The sequence below is a fragment of the Triturus cristatus genome, chromosome 1_2 (assembly GCF_964204655.1).
Source record: "Triturus cristatus chromosome 1_2, aTriCri1.1, whole genome shotgun sequence".
In the NCBI taxonomy this organism is placed as follows: domain Eukaryota; kingdom Metazoa; phylum Chordata; class Amphibia; order Caudata; family Salamandridae; genus Triturus; species Triturus cristatus.
The window spans coordinates 822701907-822727515 of record NC_140580.1 but is presented as its reverse complement, the minus strand read 5'-3'; the positions used below and the strand labels follow the sequence as shown (position 1 = coordinate 822727515).

General features: G+C 42.0%; 1 protein-coding gene across 6 annotated transcripts in view; it reads right to left on the bottom strand.

Moving 5' to 3' along the window:
- Window positions 1-25609, bottom strand: part of RNF207 (ring finger protein 207) — a 1105462-nt gene that overhangs the window by 677810 nt on the left and 402043 nt on the right. For 2 of the 6 annotated variants that reach the window (XM_085608880.1, XM_085608882.1), the window contains exon 1: window positions 9849-10054. The exons of the other annotated variants lie outside the window; for them this stretch is intronic. In XM_085608880.1, the coding sequence (XP_085465006.1) occupies window positions 9849-9877 (29 nt within the window). In that variant the 5' untranslated portion in view covers window positions 9878-10054. Of the gene's footprint in view, window positions 1-9848; window positions 10055-25609 lie in introns of those variants that run through there. 6 annotated transcript variants of the gene reach the window in all.

The following is a 25609-nucleotide window of genomic DNA, read 5'->3' as shown; positions in this document are numbered from 1 at the left end:
TGTAGCTATTGGTATTGGAGTATCTATGGTTTTGAGAATGGACGTCTGAAACTTTGAGTTGGTGTATCAAAGGTTAAATTAGGGTGTGAGAAGATGCAGTAATTTATCACATGGATGAGGTCATCAGTGATGTCATGAGTGATGTCACTGACCATGTCATGAGTGATGTAATATGTGACGTCATCAGCAGTGCATTGCGGGGGCGCGAGTTATAGTTAGTTCATAACAGGGGAATTTCTAGGGTTTTGTACGAGGGAAATGTACAGCTAACTAGAACACCCCTGAAACCTATGGTTTTTTCAGTGAATTTCTAAGGTTTTTTAAATGCCAATTCCTAACTATAACGTGCATGAAACCTCTGGGTTTTTTAAATGCTATTTCCTATCTATAACTTATCTCTGAAGATATCATGTTTAATGATTTTCACTTGATTTGTATATTTTTCAAATTCAGTGTGTCAATTTCATTAATTACTTTTTTTTAAAATACTTTTATCACCATTTTTTAAACTTATTTTTTCAATTATTTCTTTTAAAAATTAAAAAATATTATTTGAACTTAATTGGTTTTTCAAACATATTTTTTAACTATATGTTCAAAACTTTATTTTATATCTTTTTTTTTCAATGTTTTTGGATCCGCGCACCCCAAGCTCACCGTTCTCGGTCCCTACGCGATAGCATCCACGCATGGTAAGCGTTGGGTAGGTGTTTAGTGCACGATTGCAATGCGACCGGTACGCGACTGCGAGCCTATACGTGACACGTTCGATGTACGTAACGCGATGTTTACGCGCTTCCGCGATGCGTCATCTGCGTCTATGACGCGGTAGGTGCGCGGATCCCGCGAAATATTTAACATTTAAAAAAACATATATATATGTATTTCATGTGAATATTAATTGAAGACAAACTCTAAACTAGTCTTAAAGCTAATATATTTTCACATCTAATCCTATAATTTTTTTTAATTCAATTTCGCGGATGCGCGCTGGGTGCGTGCTGCGTAAGCGAAGGGTGCGCGGATCCCATGTGACCTGCAAAAAAAAAAAAAGATTTGATTGGTTCATTACACTTCCTCTTCTAACTATTGAAAGACCCCACCCATTTCAATCATTCTTCTTTGACCTTCTTTAGAGCACCATCTCTTTGGAGAGAAGAAGATTTTTTAGACTAAGTTTACACTTAGCTCTAACTTTTTTCAACCAAAAATGGCTTCAGGGCAGCAGGCATCACCTGCATCACCTCATACTTCTGAGGATGTATTTTTGGCAGAGGCACCACCCAAAGAACGTTTTTCTTCAGTGGTGTGGAAATTTTTTACTTTTCCCGAGGGACAGAATAAGACCAATGCCACCTTGGTCACGTGCAAGATTTGCAAAAGAGTCCTGTCGCGAGGGGATCTTAATAAGAAATACACGTGCGGCACTGCAAGTATGATGAAGCACATGAGGACCCTTCATCCAAACAATCTTGCACGAGAAGAGTGCCGACGGATGAGAAACACTCCTGCTCCTGCGCCATCCACCTCATCGCAGCCGAGCACCTCAAGAGTGCATCCATCAGCCCAAACCTTGGACATCCGTCCTCAATTTCAATTTTTAAAAGTGCTCTGCACTAAGTGCAATGCGACTTTGTGCTATGGTGAGCAGTCGATCGATCTGATCTGCCACCGGCAAGAAAGTCACATTTGCTAGTTTTTTTTTTTTTTTTTTTATTGTTCCCTGAAGTTCATGGTTTGGTTTCTCCCGTTTTGTTTTTGTTTTTGCAGAAAAACCAAAAACATTTTAAAATTGTTCAGAAAACTAAAAATAAATTATAAAAGAAGAAAGGAGAAAAAAAAAAGTACTTGTAAGAACTAACTTTCCTGGTTTAAAAAAAGAGCTACATTTCTTTGTTCGTGTTAGTTTAGATGAATGTATGTGTAGTACGTAATTGACTGAATGAATGCATTAGTAGTGTATGGTGAATGTAGAAGTGCAGAACTATGAGGAAGTGCTGCAGCATCACACAGTAACCTATTTAACTGCAGTGTGCTGTAGTACTTCCGAAGCACAGGGATGCAACATTTGTACATAAATATGTTGCAAATCTATGCTTCTGTCTGCACGGCTACTTAAACTGCAGCCATGTGGTGACAAAGGCACCCTTGCACCATAGTGCAAGGATATCTGTGTCAGGTGCTGTTTGTTTTTCTACAGGAAGACACACCTTCCTGCACAAAAACAATGAGAAAATGCATTTTTCTCCTTCAATGTATGCTGAACATTTCAGCATGCATTGAAGATATAAAAATGTGGAGAAATTAAAACAATTCTCCTTGTTGTGCTTTCCTACACCAATTTTAGAATGGTGCACCATTCACACAGATATATAGAGATTTATGATTTATGATAAATCTAGACATGTGTCTTGTTCTATGAGTATTAAGTGCAATCATGCACAACAACACTTATAGAACACCCTTTCAACACAAAGTCTGCATGATGAGGTTGTATTTACATGGAGTATAAAAAGTGCACAGAGTGCCTTTTCCTCTCTTTGTAAATATGAAAGAGTATCTTACACAATAACTATGTTACAAAAAGTGACATATTTCCAGTTTTAAAATTCCTTGCGAATGATAAAAGGTAAGCACAGAGTTTTGTCTGCAAAAATGTTCAAAGAAGAATGATTGAAATAATTGCGGTCCTTCAATAGCTAAAATAGGAAATATTATGAACCCCTCGAATCTCTTTTTTAGCAGGTCACATGATATCTGATTATGGTCAGATTTTAAAACTACAAAAGGTATAAACAGAGCGTTTTTAGAAACATGTTTCAACTTTGTAGCTTCTTGCAGACCTCCTCATTCTGCATATTGAGACTTAGTTAAACTTACCTTCACAGTAATAGGAATAAAAAAATGGTACACATTTTTTTCACATTTTCATTCCAATCTAAATTCATAAAAATTGCTTATTTTAAAATTTGGATCTGTGAAAGAAAAGGAAAAAAAAATGATAACATGCAAGAATACATTTTTTACAACACAGCATAATTTCCACAAAGTAATTTTTTTGCCTTTTTTGCTGTTCTCAGAATATATTAAATTTCACTAAAAATAGTGATTTCAAATCGTACTCATCACTTAACATCGGGCAAAAAAAAAAACAATCTGAAAGATTTACAAACAACAACATGCTATTCTCAACAAAATACCACAAGATACAAATCACAGATATATAAAATGCATACAGCTAACAACATTTTATAAGTTTAACTTACAAAAACTGTAAATGTTGTCACTTTAAAATATTCACCGAATTGAAGGATGAATTTTTGGAGGATGCACCACGCCCACAACCTTTTCCTTCAGTGATGTGGAAATGTTCTACTTTTCTCGAGGGGCAAACAAAGACCAATGCCACCTTCGTCACGCGCAAAATTTGCAAAAGAGTTCTGTTACGAGGGGATCCGAACAAAAAATACTCGTGCGGCACAGCAAGTATGATGAAACACCTAAGGACCCTTCATCCAAACAATCTTGCACGAGAAAAGTGCAAACAGATGAGAAACACTCCTGTTCTGTATCTGTAAAAAAGAATCACAAATAAATGTATATTATTAACTTTCAAATTTATACTATTCCATTACTGTACAAACACATTTTATATAAAAACTGACTAAGAAACTATAGCCCTGAACTACAAGTGTGACGATGGTTAAAACACTACATGCATAGTGCATACTACTTTGAAGCAGTTCATGCCCTAAAGCCTACCTCACTAAAAGACTACATGCTAACTGACCAAATGATTACAGTACTATAAGGAGACACACTGGGTGAGTGACAGGGTGTTTGCTAGAAGAGTATGAATACTAACTAGGGAATTGAAGATGTGAAACACAACTGTGTAGGTGATTAGAGGACTGCATACATACTGCATAGGCATTTAAAGCAGTCCATGTGCTAAGGCCTGGCTCACTGCATGACTACTTGGGTACTGACTGAATGATTAGAGTACAGCAAGGAGAGTGCCTAGGTGAATTTATAAGTGGTAGGCTTTTCGCACAGGGAATGGATTAGTACTTGGTACTGAATGGGTCACTAGAGGAGTGCAAAGGGAGTGACAGGATGTTTGCTGGAAGTGTATAGATACTGACTGGGGAATTGAAGGTGTGAAAGACAAGTGTGTAGGTGGTTAGAGGACTGCATGCATAGTGGATAGGGGTTTGAAGCAGTCCATGTGCTAAGGCCTGGCTCAGTGCATGAATACTTAGGCACTGACTGAATGATTAGAGTACTCCAAAGATAGTATCTTGGTGAATTTATAAGTGTTTAGGTTTTGGCACAGTGAATGGATTAGTACATGATGCTGAATGGGTCACTAGAGGTCTGCAAAAGGAGTTACAGGGTGTTTCCTGGAAGTGTATGGATACTGACTAGTGAATTGAAAATATGAAAGACAAGTGTATAGTATGTTAGAAGACTGCATGCATACTACATAGACATTTGAAACAATCTATGTGGTAATGTATGGTTCACAACATGAGTACTTTGAAACTGACTAAATCTAGGCCTGGGCGGTAAATTCCGTTCCGTTCGCGGAATTTGCGGAATTTGGGTAATTTCGCGTTCCGCGGAGAACGCGAAATTGCCCAAAAATCTGCGTTCCGCAACTTCGCGAAATTTTTTGCTTGTTCGCGTTCTCAATATGCGTGTTCGCGAGATATTTCACCCCGAACACGCAAACAGCGATCGCGAACAGGAAAAAAGTATCGCGAACAAGCAATTCCGCGTGTTCGCGGAATTTCTGCGTGTTCGCGGAGATTTTTTACCGTTTCGCGGAGATTTGCGTAACGCGATTACGCAAATTCCGCCCACCCCTAACTAAATCATCAGACTACTGCTAGCTTAGTGCCTGGGTAAAACTTTTAAATTTTCAGTTCTGGCACAGTGAAGAGAATAGTACATGGTACTGCACTTTAGTGTCAAACCCGGACTCATTTTATCAATGCATAAGCAAAGAATAGCTTCTAAAGCTATTAAAACTGGACAACATGACCGATTTAAAACAGTTATCTGTCAGCAAATACACGATGTTACCAAATGCTTCTCACAGTGGTTCCCAAATCCACACATACTCACTGTGTGATTCTAGACAAACACTATCCCTTGCACTATACCAAAACATGTTTCTTCATCTAGAAGGAGTACTACATGTTAGTATAGAAACATAACTCATTTCACAGATTCATAAACAATGACTGGTTTCTAATTCTACCAAAATATAAAAACAGCACAGTTATCTGTCTGCAAACACATGAAAAACACAAATGCTTATCACACACTGTCAATAAGATTGTAGAGAAAAAAAGTACTCCCTACACTTTAGCAGGAGAAATACATTAGTCTGATTACAATCAAAATAGTCTACATACATCCCCTCACAATTAAATAACTCACCATTCAAGTTGTTTTGTAGATTAAAAAAGTATATCAGTCACTCACCATATTTTCTTTTACAGAATCTCTGCACTGTGCACTTCTCAGCAAAAACAAAGAATGGAAAAGTTTCCCGTTCATTTTCCACACATATACATGTAAACATCAAATCACAATCCTTCACACAAACTCAGAAGCAAACACACATTTCTATTGGTTAAACATTTCAACCCTTTCCAACTGAAATACATTTCAACCCTTCCCCCAATCTGCCTTCTACCTGTTACCATAGAAACAGCTCATGGAACACAGGTCACAAGTTCAGCACACAATGTTGCTAAACAAGACAGGAAGTGTGCTTGACTTTTCAACATATCAGCTTCTCATATATAATGTTCCTTACAATCTGTTTTTGTCAACCAATAAGAATCATACCTTTAAAAAACAGAAATATACACCCTACCTTTCAGTGTAGAAAGTAGTCATACAACCAATGATTTCTTGTCTTTTTTCTAAAAAAAAGTCCGTGGATCCGCGCACCCAACGCGAGAGAATCCGTGCACCCAACGCGATAGGATGCGCGCATCCTGACGTTTAAAAAATAAATAAATAAATAATGGGACCCCAGGAGCACCTCTAGAGGGTCAGAGTATTTCCACTCTGCCCCCTTTATATGTTTTACACACTTATTCCCCTTGCTTCTTCAGCCTCGCTTCTACCGAGGCAGAAAATGGCCGCCAACAATTCCTGGTTTCGAATGTAGACAGACACTCGACAGCCAATTAGCATTCAGCGCGCGATCAGGAGGGTGAGCGCTCGGTTCGGGGAGGGTGCGCTTACAGTGCGGGTAGGGTCCGCGGATCCTCTCCGGCCATAGATATTTATGAACTTTTAATTCTAATTTTCTCAGGAACTACTGAACGGATTCACACCATTTATGAAAAAGGCACGAGTCTGGACTGAGGACTACCTCTTTGCCAAATTTGGTGTCATTCCGTTCAGCGGTTCGGGCTGTAGCTGTGACAACAGATCCTATGGGAAATTGCATGGGGAAAACGCGTTTTGGGACCCCCCTTTTTTTCCTCGGCCCCCGCTTGACAAATCACCACGAAACTTTCAGGGTAGGAGCGGAGCGGAGCTGGCCAAAAGTTTGGAAAATTTTGTGAGGATTTGTGAACCGGCGCCAGACTTATTGGGAATAGAATGTTGCGGATTTCCAATGGAAAATAGGTCCCAACTATAACTACCTACTGGCGACCGCCAGTAGGTAATGTATGTATATATATATATATATATATATATATATATATATATATATACATACACATATATACACACACATACACACCCCAACTGATGAACCGAATACTGATCAATGTCAAACACTAACCCCCAGTAGGAGATCTGTCCTAAATCCATTCTTTTTTTGCTCACCATGCCACCCCAGTTTGGTACCTAGCCATATGCAAATAAGTCTTAACCATGCTCCCTATGGGAACAGTCCAGCCCAAACTGCCAGGACAGGTCCTCCCCAGACCGGAAACAAGCATCCTAGTACCGGTTTCATGGTATCACCCATCATCAGCCAGGATAGCTTGAATCCAGTGGTATAGTGAGCATGGGACCCACGTCTGGGTATCCCCGTGCCACTTGGAGTGACAAATGCAAAAAGAACAATTGATGGACGGCATGCTGAACAATGTCAAAACAGTCACCCGCCATTCAGACATCTGGACCTCAATCCATCATTTTTTTTGTTCACCTTGCCACCCCAGTTTTGACCTAACCATACACAAATCAGTCTTGACCCTGCTTTCCATGGGAACAGTCCAGGTACATATACTAATAGCATTTAACATTTAGTAAGCATTAAATTGAATCATCATTGTTGCAACTTCAAATAGTTCATTAATCGACATTTCAGGGCAAGATAAAATATCACATAAAAACAATTACAAATAATATAGAGAAAATGCAGCAATTGTGTTCCATAAAGGAATATTACTGACCTAAATTAACGAAGTTTGGATATAAAAAGATATTAACACAAAACTGGCTTCATGCTCCAACTTAGATGTATCTCAGAGGAAACCATCTTCTGTAAACAGCTAAAACCCCATCTGTTCAACCTGTAAGGGGGTAGACTCCCAGTTTCCATAGCACTACTGTAGTAGCTGTACGCTTTAGAAGTCTTTTCATTCATTCATGCTACACCATTACCACTCTCCTTCTGAATGGGCTTGGCACATTTGCTACACTTATTTTTTGTGTGACGCTTGGATTTTTCACAATCCTATGACTTCAGTAATATAGCATTGATAGCAGTACCCTCACTCTGAAAATTGTTCCAGTTGCACTGCACTGATCCCACTTGATGTGCACAGTAGGGACTTTAAAATTGATCAGTCACAAGGAATCATCCGATAGGGGACCAAAAATGGTTGATGCCATCCAAAATATTTTGGACATCATAGAATCGGCCTTAATAGCATAGTTACCACAGACGCTATTAAAATTGACTCCTAAGGAGGCTCTGAGGCAGTGCACACTAGCATTAAACAAAACAATATTCATTAAAGTTCCAAACCCCTTTACTTATATAAATTTCTCTGAAAAAAGTAATTGGGACAGTTGTTAGTAATTCAGATAAATTAACACATCAGATACCATACTGAATTAGTTAGATTTTAATGAACTTTTCGGTGCGGTTTACGATAATATTATTGGAGATATGATAGGCTTTCACATAATTATTGCATTATTGCCAATTGAACTGGTCGTAAAGGTGAGAGATTCATCTTACAGGATACAATGGCGAGACCACTTTGGGAAAGTAATGTTGGAAAAGATAAGGGAAGAATAAGGCAAATTAAAAGCGAAACACAAGACACGTGTATTTTGACATTTAAAACGTAATAGAGAATGCAAACCCGGCTTCTTCAAAAAGTACACAATTCTACCCGTATAATTGTTACATGTATTAAAACCTTTTCATTTGCACATAATATGTGTGGTTATGATTGTGCTAAAGAATACATTTTATTAACATAACGAATTTTTGCAAAATTAATAGCAATGCTTGCCTAGCATTTTGGAGACATCATATTATGTAAGGGTAAGTTATAAGTTGTGGAGGAGTGTGGCTCAATGGTTAGAGCGGCAGACCCTGAAGCAGAGTTCTGGCCAGGGACCAGGGTTCGATTCCCTCCTCGGCGGGGCTCGGGCTCAATTTCCTCGGATCTGTCTATTCTTGCCTCGGTGCCTATTCTAATCACGGGCCCCACGCTGCAACTCTGGGCAATAGCTTGCTTAGCCTCCACACCGGCCCCAACAGCGCTAAGGATGCCTGGCTTCACCCTGGGGGTGCCCAGGAGTGGACACTTAACAGGGAAAGCCAGGAGGGGTTCCACAGCGGTAGGAGGATCAGCGCCAGGAAACTGCAAAAGGCGACACCGCAAGGTGGCCGTCTGGTGACAGTGCGCTCTATAAGTACCTTGACATTTACATTTACAAGATATTAACTCGTAAGCCACAGTGTGAGTCATAGAAATCATACCAAGAAGTCAGCATTCCTGTCCCCTCAACATGTGTTGGGAGACATTTGAAGAGAAAATATTCTTCTTTATGGTAAAAAGGTTGCAGCAAAGAGAAATGTCGAAATTGCGATGTCACAAATACCCTGTAAAAGTTACCTCAAACATCAATTTTGTTTTGATCAAAGTTTTGTTTCTAATTTCCTTAAGTCTCTTTATCAAAGTTCGACGCCAATTGACATACTTTATGTATTTTCCGGATTTGCACATTTTTTTAACACGGTTAACCAACACAAAAAGGTAAACCAACAGCAGTTAAACACTTTGTATTTACTAGAAAAACTACCTAAACATTTCAGGTGTTACCAAATCTCCAATTGACCAGCTACGAACAGCAATGGAGTCCAGAGGCTTCATTTGGTGAGAATCCCACTTCAAATGCAATTTTTCAGCTCTTATATATATGTAATATTATCCTAAAATGTCTGGTTCCTAAAACATGTTGTCATTCCCTTATCAACTGCAACACTACACGCTAGAAATAACTTTACACAAAATTCTCAGAACTCACAAATATAGCTTGCCCAAAAGATATGTCGTCACGTACAAACGTTTTCCTTTCCAGCTGGTAGCTAAATTACGCAATGACAACTTGACGAGAACGGTGAAAATAAAAAAAGTAAGTCCACTAGCAAAAAAAGAAATACCTCCCCCGACAGTAAAGAGAACCAGCTATTTTGTTTTAATTTCCACTTCACTTTTCAAGTATTTCCGACTACTGAGCAATTAATTCATCTTTCTATCTTTGTACATAATTTTGCATTTTTTTTTTTTAGAGCAAATGTTTAAAATTAAATTGGTTACTTCGAAACAAAGTAAATCCCTTACGTATACTCGTCGATTTCGTTTAAGAGCATCTCGGAAATGTTAACCACGGCTACTTTGGTGTTCTCAGTAAAAGCCCAAATTGTCACAATCCACCATGCAGCAGGACTTTGTAGGGCGTTTTCGAGTTGCCTGTCCTCCCGAGAGAATGAAGGAAGCCTTAGGTTGTGTTCGTTAGCGTGCAGTGTGTTTACAAAGCAGATTCCCGCGAGAGTCACCTGTGGTGGGTTGGTGTTTCACAGCTCCGCGCGGCATCCCTCGCCCACTGCCGTTCTGCTATGATCTAATAATGTTCAGAAGGACTCACTGCAGCTGGCGGTACTTCATCACAAGTCAATAACATATCAATGCTAGTCAGCCCAACCCTAAAATATAAAAGGTACCCTTAAAGGAGTTAATTAGTTGGCTTCGCTGTGAAATATGCTGTTCATTTGGTTGTAAATAATTTGTCATTGTAAACTGTAATGTTATGGAAAAAGAATTGCATAGTCTTCTTAACCTAGTTATGTATCCTACTGAATTCAATAGCACGAAGCAGAAGATAAAAATATTTTTAAAGTGCCATTCAAATACGATATTTAATGTAACATAGAAAGCCTAATTTATTGTTTGTTTTATTTATTATTACTTTGCGTTACATCACTGTCTCTGTCGCTCCATTCAGGGCCAGCCCCAACCTAGATCTGTTTGGTCTTTGTGCAAATATTTTTCATTTAAGCAGCTCTCACCATGGGAAACAAATGTGACAGATGTAACCATGTAACCAATGATCTTCACATGCTGGAAGTTTATCCCCCAGTAGATGTGGGGGCGTTTTTGAACTTTATCTGTCAGGGACGCCATCTTGGACTTGGCAGACTCCGACAGAACGGACAATAAGAAGAATGGCATGGGTCTGAATAACTGTTTTTCCAACCTCTAAAAGATGGAGGGAAACCTGGAGGAAAGTGGTTGGATCGCTGCCATTTGTTTGCACCTGTCCTATTTCTGCTCTCATCTAATTGACGCCCACAGCCTTGATTAGTGGTTTTCTGAACATGACACTAATTATCAATACTCACTAAACAAAATAACTAATTTAAATACGATTTTACACAGTTATAGAGCTGTAGGGTGAACTGCCAAGCCGTTTATTGACTAGACTCTGGTGAATAAGTCAGCCTTAATTCTAATTGGACCAATATCAGTCCTACCTGAATTACAAGGTTCAGGGTAAATTTCTTGATCAGTTAACTTTCATCCAGGGATTTAGTCAGCTGAAAGCAAGAGACAGTCCTGGGTGAAACTCCATGTGAGAACATGGAATCATCCGGGAAATTGGATGTGGTATTCCCTAGATAATTGGTCATTTCTCATTTCACATTGGGCCCTCAGAGTCCAACTCACAGTGGGTTGGATTGGCCCCATACCGGGGTTACTGTTACCTCCAGTCTAGGTAATTTTGGGGGGTTGAGGGAAGACTGGGGCATTTCCTGAGTTTCTTGTAATGAGGACCCTGGTGTAGGGTCACTGGATCCATGACTATGTAGGGTGACCAACTGGCATTTTTTTAGGCTTATGCACACTTTACTGCAATGGAGATATATTGCTCCTATGTATTACAACATACCACAAAAATGTAAAATATTTCATAGGCCTCTAAAAACAATTACTTTTTAGTGAATATATTTGAAAAATTGCATCATAAATTTGAATATGTGATGTTACAACGCATGCCATTACATCGCATGCCGTTGCAACGCCAACTTTTACATCGAATTTCAGTCGGGGGAGCGCTGGAAGTTGGAATAGATTAATTTTCTATTCCAACTCCAGTGTGTGCAACAGTAGGGAAGGTGTTGGAGTTAAATCCAACACCTTCTACCCACTGCTGCACACCTTTTTCATTGCAACGCCATGCGATTGATCCAGCGCAAGACTAGGAAATGGGGAACACCATTTACCAATGCCCTCCCTGCGTCGCAGATCCGACGTCACACTAGCTCATTCACACAGACAATCATTGGTGGGGCCCATAACACCAACACTCATACGTCTCTCTCACGAATCTGCACACACAGGAGGGATGAGTAATTCAAGCGCTGGACATGTGGGCGGGAAATACCTTATATAACCTATAGGGAGAGAAAAGTTATTTTACAAAATATACATTAATATCCTTCGCCTATAGATCCCTAGTCTCAAACATCAAGGCACTCCACCCACCTGGTCAATGGACCATTTTAGTTGGATTGGTTGATGGTGATTTAGAACCAGCTAAAACACAATTTAAGACTCAGAATCCTTATTTCCCTCAATGAAACCACAAACTCATATTTCTTGTTAATCAATATTTGTTTAGCTAAATTTTCATAATGATTATTATTTGCATTTGTCTCGTCAAAGTTTAGAGTTTTAGATCAATTCAAATAAATCGCAGAACATCATATTTCCCTAATTTGGCTATTTGAAGTCCTCTAATTAATTGGCTCTGCATAACCAAAATTTGTTGTAAATTGTCTGAAAAACATGCCAAAGCTCAAAGTCCTCTGCTCAGCACGCTACAGTCCCAATTTATCAAAGGACCAGAAATCGTGCAAGCATATATCTTAGCCCGTGGATTTTTAGAAAAAGTTTGCAGTCATCAAGCGGTCGGGCAGCATCTGGATCTTCAGAAAAGGCGAACGTGGAAAAATGATGAATAAAAGAAAGAGAGATCATCATCTGCTGCTATACCCTCCCTATTCTACTAGCCTTTTTATAATAAAACAAGTCATAGAAGATACAAGTGTAAACTTTAGAGCAGTCGTGATTGGCTGGTTGAGATCGTACAACCAGTATTCCAAGATTTTCAGTACAGTTCAAGGGGTGAGGTAATTGGTTAGCGAAATATCGGCTTGTTCCGGTTTACTGTAAGGTTGATTGTTCCCGTGTCTTGGCAAGTGTCCCGTTTCGTCTCCTTGACCGGGGACAGTCTGTGTAAAGGTCGCTACGAGGTTTAGGAGATCTCTTGCACATGCGCAGCTCACTTTGCGCCTCATGAGACAGTGGCCACTTCTGCGTATGGCGACAGCGGCCATATTGGATTTAGGCCCAAACGCCAACTTAAGCGAAACAAACACAAAATAATAATTACTTCATAGAAATGGTGATCCTAATGTTAACCCCTTGCTAATCCCTCTATGTGTTTGTATTTATCTAGCACGTAGCGACATTTAAAGCAATTATATTCACCTTTTTCGATCCTCCTCAAGGGTGCAACATCACAAAGTAACATATATCATGCAGTATTCTATTACTACATATACTATTGTTAATATGCGTACAGATTTTAGTTATAAGAGTTATTTTGCCATGCAATTAGCAAATCCCATGTGTATTTTAGTATTAATAATGTTGATTATTATTACATGCAACACTCATTTAATAATATTATAATTAATAGATTATATAATTATTATTTTCATGCAAAAATAGAGGAGGTATACAAAATTTTGCACTAACTGCTCCATCACGATGTAATAGCATGCGTTGTAACAGTGCGTAGTAAAGGCTGTTTCCCCATAAATTTCCCTAGTCTAATCGTTTTTATGTAACACCAAAGGATAATTCAGGAGACAATTTTATTTCCTTCTTGGGTATTATATCTCTGAATTGGCTTCACTTGTTAGTGCTTACCATTGAGAAAAAATCACAGGAGCCGTATCACCCCTCTCTAGTCTTCATTGACCCTTCCTTCCACCTGGGGTCAATGGGCTGTCCCACCCGCACGCTAATAGCTCTTGTCCCTTCTCTGTTTCAATTTACTCCTGAGTGTCAATGTTAGGCTATTGGTTTGGATCAGTGTCCCCCTCTGGACTTCACTGGGCATGGGCTGCTACCATCCCTGGAAGCGTTTCTTCACCTCTCGAGAAAGAAAAGTAAAAAGGCATTTGTAGAGAAAATTCTGTCCAAGTTAACAGCCTGCAGGATTACCCTTGTGGTTTGGCTGATTAAGGTTTCACCCTTAAGGGTATCTGTTCAGCAGGTACTCCCAAAATACCACATCTCAGCCTACCTGAAACCACCACAACCATCAGAACCAGTCAGTGCCAAGCTCTTCTGTGGGAAACATTGTTCCCTCTAATCATCCCACAAGCTTCTTGGTACTCACCTGGGGCTATGGTATGCCTTAAAAAACCCATGTAAGGGGACTTGGCATCTTGCTCAAGGAGACGGAGTCGCTCATCTTCCTCTTGCTCCTTGGCTGCTGTGTCCTGGTCATCTGTCTGGTGTTTTAGTAGGTCCACATGTTCTCGGTTCTCCTCCCATTGCCACTTCCCTTGGATTCTGCTCCTCTCCCATCCTCTGTTACTTGTTGCAAAACATCACTGCTCCTCCCTACTTTATATCATCTCCAGGTGATCCTTCCAATCCCTGGCAAAACTGGAAGAAGGTTTTCTCTAACTATGCCAGAGTTTGCGGCACGTCATTAAGTTCGGAGAGAAAATCGTTTTTGTTCTTACATTGTTTAGGGTCTGAGGGGCGAGAAGTGTTCGAGCATCTGCCAGACCTACCGGACAATGAATATTTCATTTTAAATGAATACCAGATTTGCATAAGAAAAATGGACTTACATTACCTTCCCAAGGTGAGCATGATTTTGGAGCGATACCACTTTGGGAAGGGGATGCATAGGCAAGAAGAGTCTGTTGAACAATATATCACAGCATTACATAAGTTTGCATCTACTTGTTCCTTTGATTTAAGTTTAGAAGAAAGGTTGAGAGACCAGTTAAGGCTAGGTTGGACAATGGATAAAGCCAAGAATAGACTCTGGTTAAAGGATAATCCCCCTCTGCAAGAAGTAATTACCACCTTGAAAATGCATGAGCATGCTAAGGCATGTGTTGAGGCGATTCGTAAGGATGCCCATATTTCCAAAAGTAAGAGTGAGGTAGTCAAGGAGGTGAGGGTTGGGTCAGCTAGTAAGTCTCATAAGCCCACTGCTGACAGCACCCCTGGGGTAACAAAAGTCTCACACCCCTACTCTAGTCTTAAAACATTTCAGGGCAAGTGTTTCAGGTGTGGGAATTCGGGTCACATGATGAATTTTAAGGGCTGTCCTGGGTGGAAAGTTGTCAGCTCTCTTTGTAAGAAAAAGGGACATTTCTACATGTGTTGCAGATCCAACAAGAATCAGAAGAAAGTTAGAGAGGTTGATATTTATGATCAGTCTGATCAAGATGTAATCATCTATCAGATTAGGGATCGAACCATTGAGGGACCTTTTGAACATGTCTTAATTAATGACGAGTCAGTTAATATGCTATTTGACTCAGGTGCGAAGATTACTCTCATTCCAAAAGGCTTCTATGAGAAGCAGCTTTCTGGAAAGGTGGATCTGATCAAACCTGATATAATACCTAGGGGTTAGGATGGTGAAGTCATCGATCTCTTGGGATATTTTTGTGGCACTACTGAGTTTAAAGGGAGGATTGTTCCAGGAAAGATTTACATCTCAATGAAAGGTGACTCTCTTTTTAGTTGGTGTCATCACTGGGATTTATACGTTTATTTGGATCCCAATGAATCTCCCTCTGTGTGCCTGAGAGAGTTACCTGTGGTTGAGACTGTGAGTGGGGCAGGTGAAACTTGGGTCACAAAGTTTCCTAAAGTTTTTAGTAATGTTTTAGGTTGTCTCAAAAATTATGCACATCTTGTAAAGTTGAAGTCTGATGTCACTCCTAAAGTAGCAAAGGTTAGGAATGTACCGTTACTTTTTAAGAGCAGCATGAGAGCGGAATTGGATAAACTATTGAACAATGGAGTCATTCAAGAAGTTGAGGCCACTGAAAGATTTCTCCAGTGGTAGTGGCTCACAAAGCCAACGGGTAGGCCAGGTTGTGTACTGACTTGAGGGAACTGAGCAAGGCAGTTGTGGTGGACCATTATCCCCTTCCAAATATTTCAGAGATGTTGTCGTCTCTGGGCGGTGCTAATCACTTCTTAACTTTGGACCTGTCCTCAGCTTACCATCAAGTCAAACTCAATCTTTTTTGCCAAGACATCACTGCTTTAATTACGCTGTTTGGAACTTAAACATTTCTTAGGATGCCCTTTGGATTAATCACTGCGGCCCCAGTGTTTCAGAGGGTGATGGAGAAGGTTCTGTGTGATATTGATGGCATAAAAATATATCAGGATGATGTGCTTGTTCATGGGGTGGATGTGGAAGAAATTGACAAAAGGTTGGCTGAGGTTTTAGGCAAGTTGCAAGACTCTGGTCTTACACTTAGATGGGACAAATACAAGTTTGATGTGAGGGAGATTGAATATTTGAGGCATTTAGTATCAGGGTCCAGAATTAAACCAAAACCCTCTTTAGTGGGCACTATTTCTCGCCTCAGCTATCCTGAAAACAAAGATGAACCGGTAAAGTTCTTAGGTATGGCCGAGTTCTATAATACATTTGTGCCTAACTTTGCGCAAAAGACTGAGAAGATGAGAGGGCTTTTGAGGAAAGGGTGTGAATTGGTCGGGTGTCAAGCGTGTTGTGGTGAATTTGATTTGGTCAAGAAGTGTTTGAATGAGGCTCCTAATTTGGCAAGTTTCGATCCTAGAAAAGAATAATTTGTGATGACTGATGCAAGTCCCAAGGGGTTGGGTGCAGTCTTAATACGAAAACAGGAAGATTCATTTTGTTCATCTCAAGGCCTCTTTGAGGTGCAGAATGTAACTACTCAGTGGTAGAAAAAGAAGCGCTGGGTGTTTACTGGGCTATTCGCAAACTCAAGATGTTTCTGTGGGACAGGCATTTTGGTGTTGTTTCAGATCACAAACACTTGAGAGAGGTGTTTGGGAAAAAAGGAGTTTACTTTGTTTCGCATAGAATAAGGAAATGGGTGGTGGCATTACAAGACTTTGAATTTGATGTCTCTTATTTACCTGGGTCAAAGGACATTCTTGCTGATTGTCTCTCTAGGTTTGGTGGTCCTGGCACCCTGGACTGTCTGGATAATTGTGATTATTTTGCTGGTGAGGACATTGAAGAAGAATTAAATGTTTGTCTGGTTAGTGAAGGTATTATAACTGAAGCTGAGTAGATGGATGCTCTTAGTACTAACTCTGCATTTCAACGAGTCATGATCAATGTACGTGATCAATGGGGTGAGAAACGTGGTTGTAGTGACCAGCTAAAGGGTTTTTGGTGTGTAAAGGATGACTTAGCTGTGTTGAATGGATTACTGATGAGGGAAGCAGATTGGAAATTCCTGAGAAGTTACGTGACAAATTAGTGGCGTATGCTCATGCGAGCCATATGGGAATCGCCAAGACTAAGGAGAGGATCAGGAAGGCCTACTGGTGGCCTGCCATGGATGTGCACATCAAAAGGATTGTACATGATTGCTCTCAGTGTGCATGTAGTGACAAGATTCTCAAGTGTAGAACTCAACCTATGGTGCTTAGAAAACAAGCGAGTGGTCCTTAGATGGATATAGCTGTGGACAGTTTGGGTCCTTTGAAGTTAAGATCACAGGACCGCTATTTCTTAGTCTGTCTTGACATGTTCTCTAGGTGGCCTGAGGTCAAGATTGTCAACTCTGTGGATGCTGAGATTATTGTCAACGTTTTAGAAGATATTTTCGAGAGTGAAGGGTTGCCAGCCTCCATTTTGTCTGATAATGGTGTTCAGTTCACCTCTCGTGTGGTAGAAGAGTTTTTGAGAGTGAGAGGTATCAATCATAAGCGGGCTGCTCTGTACCATCCTGAATGCAATGGCATTGTAGAAAGGTTTGTGAAGGTTCTTAAGGAGGCTATGTAATTAGCAATCGTCTCAGGTAATGACTGGGAAGAAGTGCTAAAGAAAAAGGTGTGTGAGTACAGGTTTACTCTTCATTCCTCTAGTGGGGTTGCTCCCTTCAGGTTGTTCAAAGGGAGGAAGGCCAACGTCTACGTCTAGAAGAAAGCAGGGAGGCTGTGCTGTGGACTGCACTGAGGGGTGGCAGGAGAGAGAACTGAAAAGAGGAAAAAGTGTTTTGATGTGAGGAAAGCTGTAAAGAAAACAGTGGTTGTGGTTGGTGACTGGGTTAGGGTAAAACTACCAAAAAGAAGAACAAGTAAATCTATGTTTGGTCAACCTGTAAAGGTCATCAGGTTGTTAGGTAATGCTGTCAAAACTAAGGATCATAAGGTCTGGAACCTTAATAGGATTGTCAAATGTCTACCCCATAGCATGGATGAGCAAGTGCCTCTTTCTCCACGTGTTACGAGGAGCAAGTCTGTTAGAGTTAAGAAGGTGCCCCTTCACTTACAGGATTGTGTTTCCAAAATATTTTTTTATTCTGAATTTTCTTGTACTTTATACTCTGTTTGGTTGGGTTATTTTATTGCATTAGATTTTTATTTTGTTGTGTTGCAAGTGGGGTGGTGATGTGGTGTCTTACTGTTGATATGCTGTTTCTATGTTCTGGCTGGGTTGCTAAGATGGCATACTCCATTCAAGAACATGTAAGTCCATGGAATGTTTATGCTTGAATATTGTCAGTTACAGTTTGGACTTTAACGATGAGGTCTCTATGGATGTATCCTACATTAAAACCTCTGTCTACCGCATCAAACGTGTGCTGCAGTTCTCGCTAAGGAGTGCCACTTACCTCAGGTTGCACCCTAAGCAAGTAAGAAGATCAGGTTTGTCCTACTCGGAGACTTTTTCTGCACTGAAAAAGGGGTTCAGTGGGACCTCAGGTTAAAGGCCTCTTTGAGCCCTGTTCCACTATAACTTTCAGCCTTGCCCGGCTGGAGAATTTTGTACCCAAAAAAGTGACTAATTCACTTCAATTCGAGGCAAAGTACCTCGGTACCTACAAAATCCAGCTTTGTCCTGCTCACAGATTTTGATGCCAAAGCATACAATTTCAGTGGGAGCTCGACAACAGTGTATCCTACTCCAAGAGACCCTCACCAGCTTCAAACATGGACCATGCCCTACTGGAAGATTTCTACATCCAAAACGTAGACTATGTCAGCAGCTATAAACTTTCAACTTGATGATCTTCTTAGTGTAACAAAAATCAGCTCCCTTGTGGTAAGGCTGAAATCAGGCCTAGGTCCCAGTCAATTGTATGATATTTTTCAATCGTGGTTTACCTTTTCTAGACACTTTTTGCCATAGAAATTCATACCTGTGGTTCCCTTTATCCAAATGTAATTGCTTTGATGTCTTTTTGGTCATTATATTTGTTTTCTCTTTTTTCTATTTGGTTTTGGAATTTTCCTGTGTTCTTTTCTGAAATCTAAAATTATAGGTAGTGCTTGAACGTAACATTCCTTTCTGTTGGGGATTGCCTGCTTCCTTTGCCAAGGTGCCAGAGGTTGAGCAGAATTTTACTGAGACTTGTTTAGAAACCTAACTAGGGTGTGTTTAGTACGGTTTCCTTATCAACCCACTTTCTCATACAGCAGTAGTGCAGAATATAAGGAGTGAGAAAGAAATTCACAAGTGAGAGTTATTACAAATTCAGAATCAGTCACAAAGATTGTCTCTAGAATAGGTAGTTTATTCTATGGAACAACATTTTATATTCTCCAAGAATCCTACTATACTTAATTTCTCCCTATGCGCTATCAATGCAGAATATAAGGAGTGAGAAAGAAATTCACAAGTGAGAGTTATTACAAATTCAGAATCAGTCACAAAGATTGTCTCTAGAATAGGTAGTTTATTCTATGGAACAACATTTTATATTCTCCAAGAATCCTACTATACTTAATTTCTCCCTATGCGCTATCAATGCAAGTTTTATCTCCAATTCCATATAAAACCATAATTATCTTAGGTCAGATATAAAAAGTGAAGACAAACAAAGAAGATGACACATGAATATATATTAAATGAGGATTGTGTTTTGTTTTAATATGCCTGCATTATAAAAACAACACACTCCTACAAACAATGACAATATCAGATCCAGTAAAGGTGTAGCATTTCTGTTACTGAGGAACTAATTTGACAATATAGCACATGGTGTCAGACTAAGGCTTGGAAGAACAAAAGAGTGCATCCAGAAGGTGCTTGTGCCATAGGACAAGGAGAAGCAGCTCAATTATGTGTCCCCTAGGGGCACAGCAAATTGCATTGCAAAGTTGAGATTTTGGTTAGCAAGTATGATCTCTAACATTGCTACATTAATTGCTGTAATTTTACTTAACTTATTGATAGTGTTATACAAAATACAATGGTGCAATATGCATAATAAAAATCGACTGAGGCTGTAGTAACTTAAATGGATGCTCCGTTTTACTGCTCGTAAAAATAAAAAACTTATTGCAGTTCATGGGGATCCTCATATACATGGAATACCAAATGTTTTAGTGGTAGAGAGGAAGAGAGAATGCATTATTTATTCATCAGGTGATATAACAATTGTAACATTAGATGTATGATGAAACAACAGAAGATTTGATAGAGGTCCATCAAAAGCAATAGTTTGCATTGTGGTTTGCATATCAGGTGAAGAAAGCAGGTGAATGATTCAAAGGAACTCACTTTTCTTATCAAGTAGAGTAGGCTAGCAAGATGTTCAGGGAGGTGAAAATACATGAAGGAGTGTAAAGGATTTATGGGTGCAATAGATTTCAAAGCATTTCAGATCACAAGTGTGACAATCACATAATTCTCACTGCTATTCCAAAAATGAATTAGGATACTATAGGATAAGATAGGATATCACTTATAAAGTGCACTTATACCCAAGGGTGTCAAGCCACTATAGCAGACAAAGAGTAGACAGGATGGAAGTGCACATGCAACCATCTAGGACTAAAAAGCCAGGTTTTCAGATGTTTTTGAAAACCCGATAGAAGTCCGCATTGGAGATGAAAGTGGGTAGGGAATTCCATAACTTGGCGGCCCTCACCGAAAAGGAGCCCCCACCCCATGTGGTCCTACGAATTCTGGGGATCACAAGTTTTTTCTGTGAGGAGGATCTCAAGAGCCTCCCCGGAGTGTACCATTGAAAAAGACACTTCAGATGTAACGTACCCTTACTATGCATGACCTTGAATACCATGCTCAGAGCCTTAAAGCAGATACACTTCCTGATGGAGAGCCAATGAAGGGAGTGAATCCCATCCCTGGCTGGCGGGCTCTTGGAAATCTTCAGAATAAGATGGACCGCCGCGTTCTTTACCACCTGAAGATTATTAAGAGAGACACCGCTGATGTTCAGCTACAGGGTCCAATAGTCCAGTTGAGAGGTGACTAGAGCGATGATGATTGACTGGTGAAGTTCGGATGGAATAAAAGGCATACACTTTCTCAAAATCCTCAGAATGTAAAAACATGCACTAACCGTGCGGCTGACCAGTGCATCAAAACTCAGACCATCATTAAAGATGACCCACAAATGTTTTGCTGTCCTGACAGGGACAGGGAGGGGACCATAGACCACTGGCCACCAGGAGTTTGATCAGATGGAATTCTGCAAGCCAAACACCAGCACTTCAGTCTTGTCTGTGTTGATCTTCAGTGACTTGTCCTTCATCCAGCAACTAATGCTGGACATGCACTGATTGAACCTCTCATAACCTGATTGCAGGTTATTCGAAATGGAGATGATAATTTGCGTATCGTCAGCATAAGATAGCACTTGAAAGCCAAAGGACCGCACCAAATCGGCCAAGGGATTCACATAAAGATTGAAAAGGGTGGAACTCAAAGACGAGCCCTGGGGCATCCCACAGGGAAGACTAAAGGCCTTATCTCTAAAGACTCCACAGCTGACAATATGGGCCCTATGTGACATAAATGAATGGAGCAGCAGTAAGGCTTTCCCAGAGATTCTTTTTTTTATTTTTTATTAGGTGTTAGAAATGGGGGTCTCTAGTTGGCAATGGCTGGCCACTGTCCAAGTAGGGACCCTTCTTCCTAAGTCAGAGTAAGCAGCCTACACCCTTTGACAACCCCTGCTCAACCCTGTGGTAACGTAGCACGAGCAGCTAGGCTTATCTCAGAGGCAGTGTGTGAAGTATTTATGACCATACACAGTAATATAATGAGGAACACTACAAATGGACACCACTCAAGTAGTTATGAAAAATAGGTATTTTTATATAGACTTAATCACAAGACCAATAACTGTAAAAAATCCACAATACTATAAAAATATAATTACTTTAGAAACGCTGCAAGGAAAAATAGTTCAGGATGTACAAAATGATGTCTAGTTCAAGGCAGGGGTCTCTGCGACCCTTTTACTCACAAAGTATCTGGTTCCTGGAGCAAAGCAACAAAAATGTCGCTAAGGAGTTGTAGCGAGAAATTTCCTCACGCTAACCAGCGATGCGTTGAATCCTTATCGCAAGGGTGGATGATGCGCTGGGTTGCGGGCAGGACAAAGCGACAAACTTCTTCACGCTGAGCCGGTGATGCGATAAAATCCTTGCCGCGAAGGGAGGATGATGCACCGAGCCTGTTGCGTGTGCGGTCTTGCTGCGAAGACAAAGATGGCGCTCCGCGAGGAAGCGACGATCCGGATGCGATGTGGGGAAAATGGCGAACGCTCGGCATCCGCGCTGCGATGATCCTGTTGCGATGATTTGGAGTTAGCAAGCGCTTCGTGGCCCACTAACAAGCGATGCGACGATCTTCGGATAGCGGGCGTTTTCAGGCCCGCAGACAGGTGCTGCGACGATCTTCGGATAGCGGGCGTTTCCAGGCCCGCTGACAGGAGCTGCGACGATTTTCATATAGCGGGCGTTTTCAGGCCCGCTGACAGGAGCTGCGATGATTTTCAGATAGCGGGCGTTTTCAGACCCGCTGACAAATGATGCGATCTTCTTCGGGGTTAGCGAGCGCTCCGCGACAGCTGAGCGACGATTTTTCTCAAGCTCACCAGCTGCAGCGGCTCGCCAACAGAGGTTAGCGACGATTTTCAGCGCTCTCTTCCCAGCAGTAGAACTAGAGGCCCTGGTACACACAGGAGCCTCACCTGCAGATAGTAATCCTCGCTGGGAGGAAACAGGAGGCTGATGGTGGAGTCTGATGTGCCTGAGACTCCAGCAGGAGGCTAGCTCTCTTCTAGCCCTTGGGTAATTGCTGTAGCAAAAAAAAAAAAAGTCCAATCAAAGTTCTTTTCCTCTTCTTAAAGTTCAGTAGTAACACGGACAGAGGTTCTTCTTGTTATCCAGGAGCAATACAAATTGTAGGGGTTTGGGCACACATATTTATACCCCCAAAGTCTTTGTTCTTAGGAGTCACAAGTCTCTGAACCCAGCCAGAACCAGTTCTGCCTAGCCCTGGAGCACTTTGTTTACCAGGCTGCATCCTTCCTTTCAGAAAGAGGGGGTCTGCCTTCAGACCCACAGTGGGAGGTGGAGCCAGCATTCACCTTGCCAGGCACAGCCCTATTCAAGTGCAGGAGCTACCCCTCCCCTCACTCCAAGGCAGATCTCTCTATTCAACCCAGGTCTGATTCAGCCTGCCCTGTCCCTCCAAAACCAGACAGCCAATAAACATAATAGCAGAGCACACTGGAAGGCTTAGGCAAGAAAGTACCTATACTCTAAAAGTGGTAGTTTCAAGCACAGAATATAAAAATAACCTTCACTAAAAGATGTATTTTAATATTCTGAGCTCAGGCATACTAAATTCTTTTTTCTACCATGTTCTGTGGGTCAGTTAGGACTATAGAATGTAATAGCCCAGACCTCCCATTCTGGCCTATGGAGAACAGGTAGCCTTACAGTCGTGAAAAACGAAATTGGGTGTAATTCACTACTAGGACATGCTACACACATCAGGGCATGTCCTACCTTACACATACAATGCGCCCTATTATAAAGGGGGCATACAGGATGCCAAGGGAAGGTTTAGGGGCTGGGAAGTGGGTGCACTTCACAGCTAAGATGGCAGTTCTGGACTGCACGCAGACACTGCAGTGGCAGGTCTGAGACACACTTTACAAGCTGCTTCTGTGGGTGGCACAAATCAGTGCTGCAGGCCCACCAGCAGCATTTGGGTTACCAGCCCTGGGCACACACAGGCCACGCTACTAGGGACTAACAGGTAAACCAAATAAGCCAATCAGGGATATACCAATTCACATAGTCATATTTACAAAGGGAGAGCATATGCACTTTAGCACTGATCAGCAGTGGTAAAGTGCCCAGAGTCATATAGCCAACAAAAACAGGTTAGGAAAAATCCAGGAGGGAGGCAAAAAGCTTAGGGATGACCCCGCAAAAAGGGCCATTTCCAACACAACCCCCTTCCAGCCAAAACGCAGGGGAGACCAATCACCACCTTGATGGGATTCCCTGCTTTGGGCGAAAGAACACGGAACTGGCCTGCGACTGCAGGGGCATATTCCAGTTCTACGCCAATCTGAATCCTGGTGGAGCCCTCTGTCCACACTCTCAGGGCCCACTAAGACAACCAATGGGAAACTCTTCCCCTCACCTGTGGACACCACCTGTGCAGCACCTAACACTAGCTTGCTCACAGGTGTGTCCCAACAAAGAGACAGCAAGCCACAGTTCCCACGGACAGTAGTCAGCGATGAGACCCAGGTCCTATACCTCTCAGGGCTCTCAAACCTCGGTGGCATCAGAGAGCAGGGCCAGTAGCCCCAGGTGCCCAGCACCTTTTGTCCACTCTCCCTTCTGTCAGGTCAGGCACGCCACCCTGACTCTGACCCACCAACCCTGGGCCTGTGTCCAGCGGCTGGGTGAGAGACTGGGGTGGGCTTTCCCACACCCGGTCCTCCTCCTTGGGGCTCGGTACCCTCCCTCCTGGAGCGGTACCCCCTTCCAGAATTGTCAGGTCACCTGTGGCGGGTGTCCTGCACAAATCACCCACCAGTTCTTGGGTTCTATCCTGCCACTGGTATCCCAGCCTTGGGTCTGTACCCTTAGACTGGGCGGAGGTCAGGGGTGAGGCTGCCCTCTCCCTGCCCCCCTTACTGGGGCCCTGCACCCTCCCACCTGGAGAGGTGCCCCCATAACACAAACCAGGAGGGGCACTGTTAGCAGTGGCCCCTTCCTCCAGGTCAGGGGGGACACCCTGAACCTGACCCTCCAATCCAGGGTCTGTACCCTTATGCTGGGCCTCTGCCTGGCAACCCAGGACTTCTGGGGGAGTATTCCAATTCCCCCCAAGGAAAACACACTCCTCTAGAGTTGTGCAACAGTCTGCCTGGCACACCAGGACTTCCTGGGGAGCACACAGGCCCCCCTTGGGGGAAAAATACCCCTCCACCAGATCAGGGCCTTGATCCTGCAACCGATCTACCAACATGGAAAACCCCTCAGGTGGCACCGGGGTCAGAGGCGAGGACTCCCTCCCTCTGCACCCCCTTCCAGCATACTGCACCCTCCCACCTGGAGTGGTGCCCTTAGAAAAAAAATTGGTTGGGACACTGCTTACAGTTGGCCCTCCCTCCGGGTCCGATAACACCTGGACCTGACTTGCCAACCCAGGGACCAACCCCTGCGGCAGAACAACAGCCTGGCCAACCAGGACTTCAAGGGGTGCACACAACATCAACCCCACGGGCAGGACACAACCCATCTATGTCCTTCCCTCCAGGTCAGGAATCGCCTGTACCTGGCCTCCCAACCCGGAGACCATCCCCTGCGGTTGAGCAATTGCCCTGCAAACCAGGACTTCTTGGGGAGTACTAACACCCTCCCCGAGGGTAACACATAACTCCGGTGTTGCGTGACAGTCTGCCTGGCGCAGATCTCCCGGTCCCTGTCCACCAGACAGGGCGCGAAGATCTCCCAGGACAGAAGTGGTGTCACCA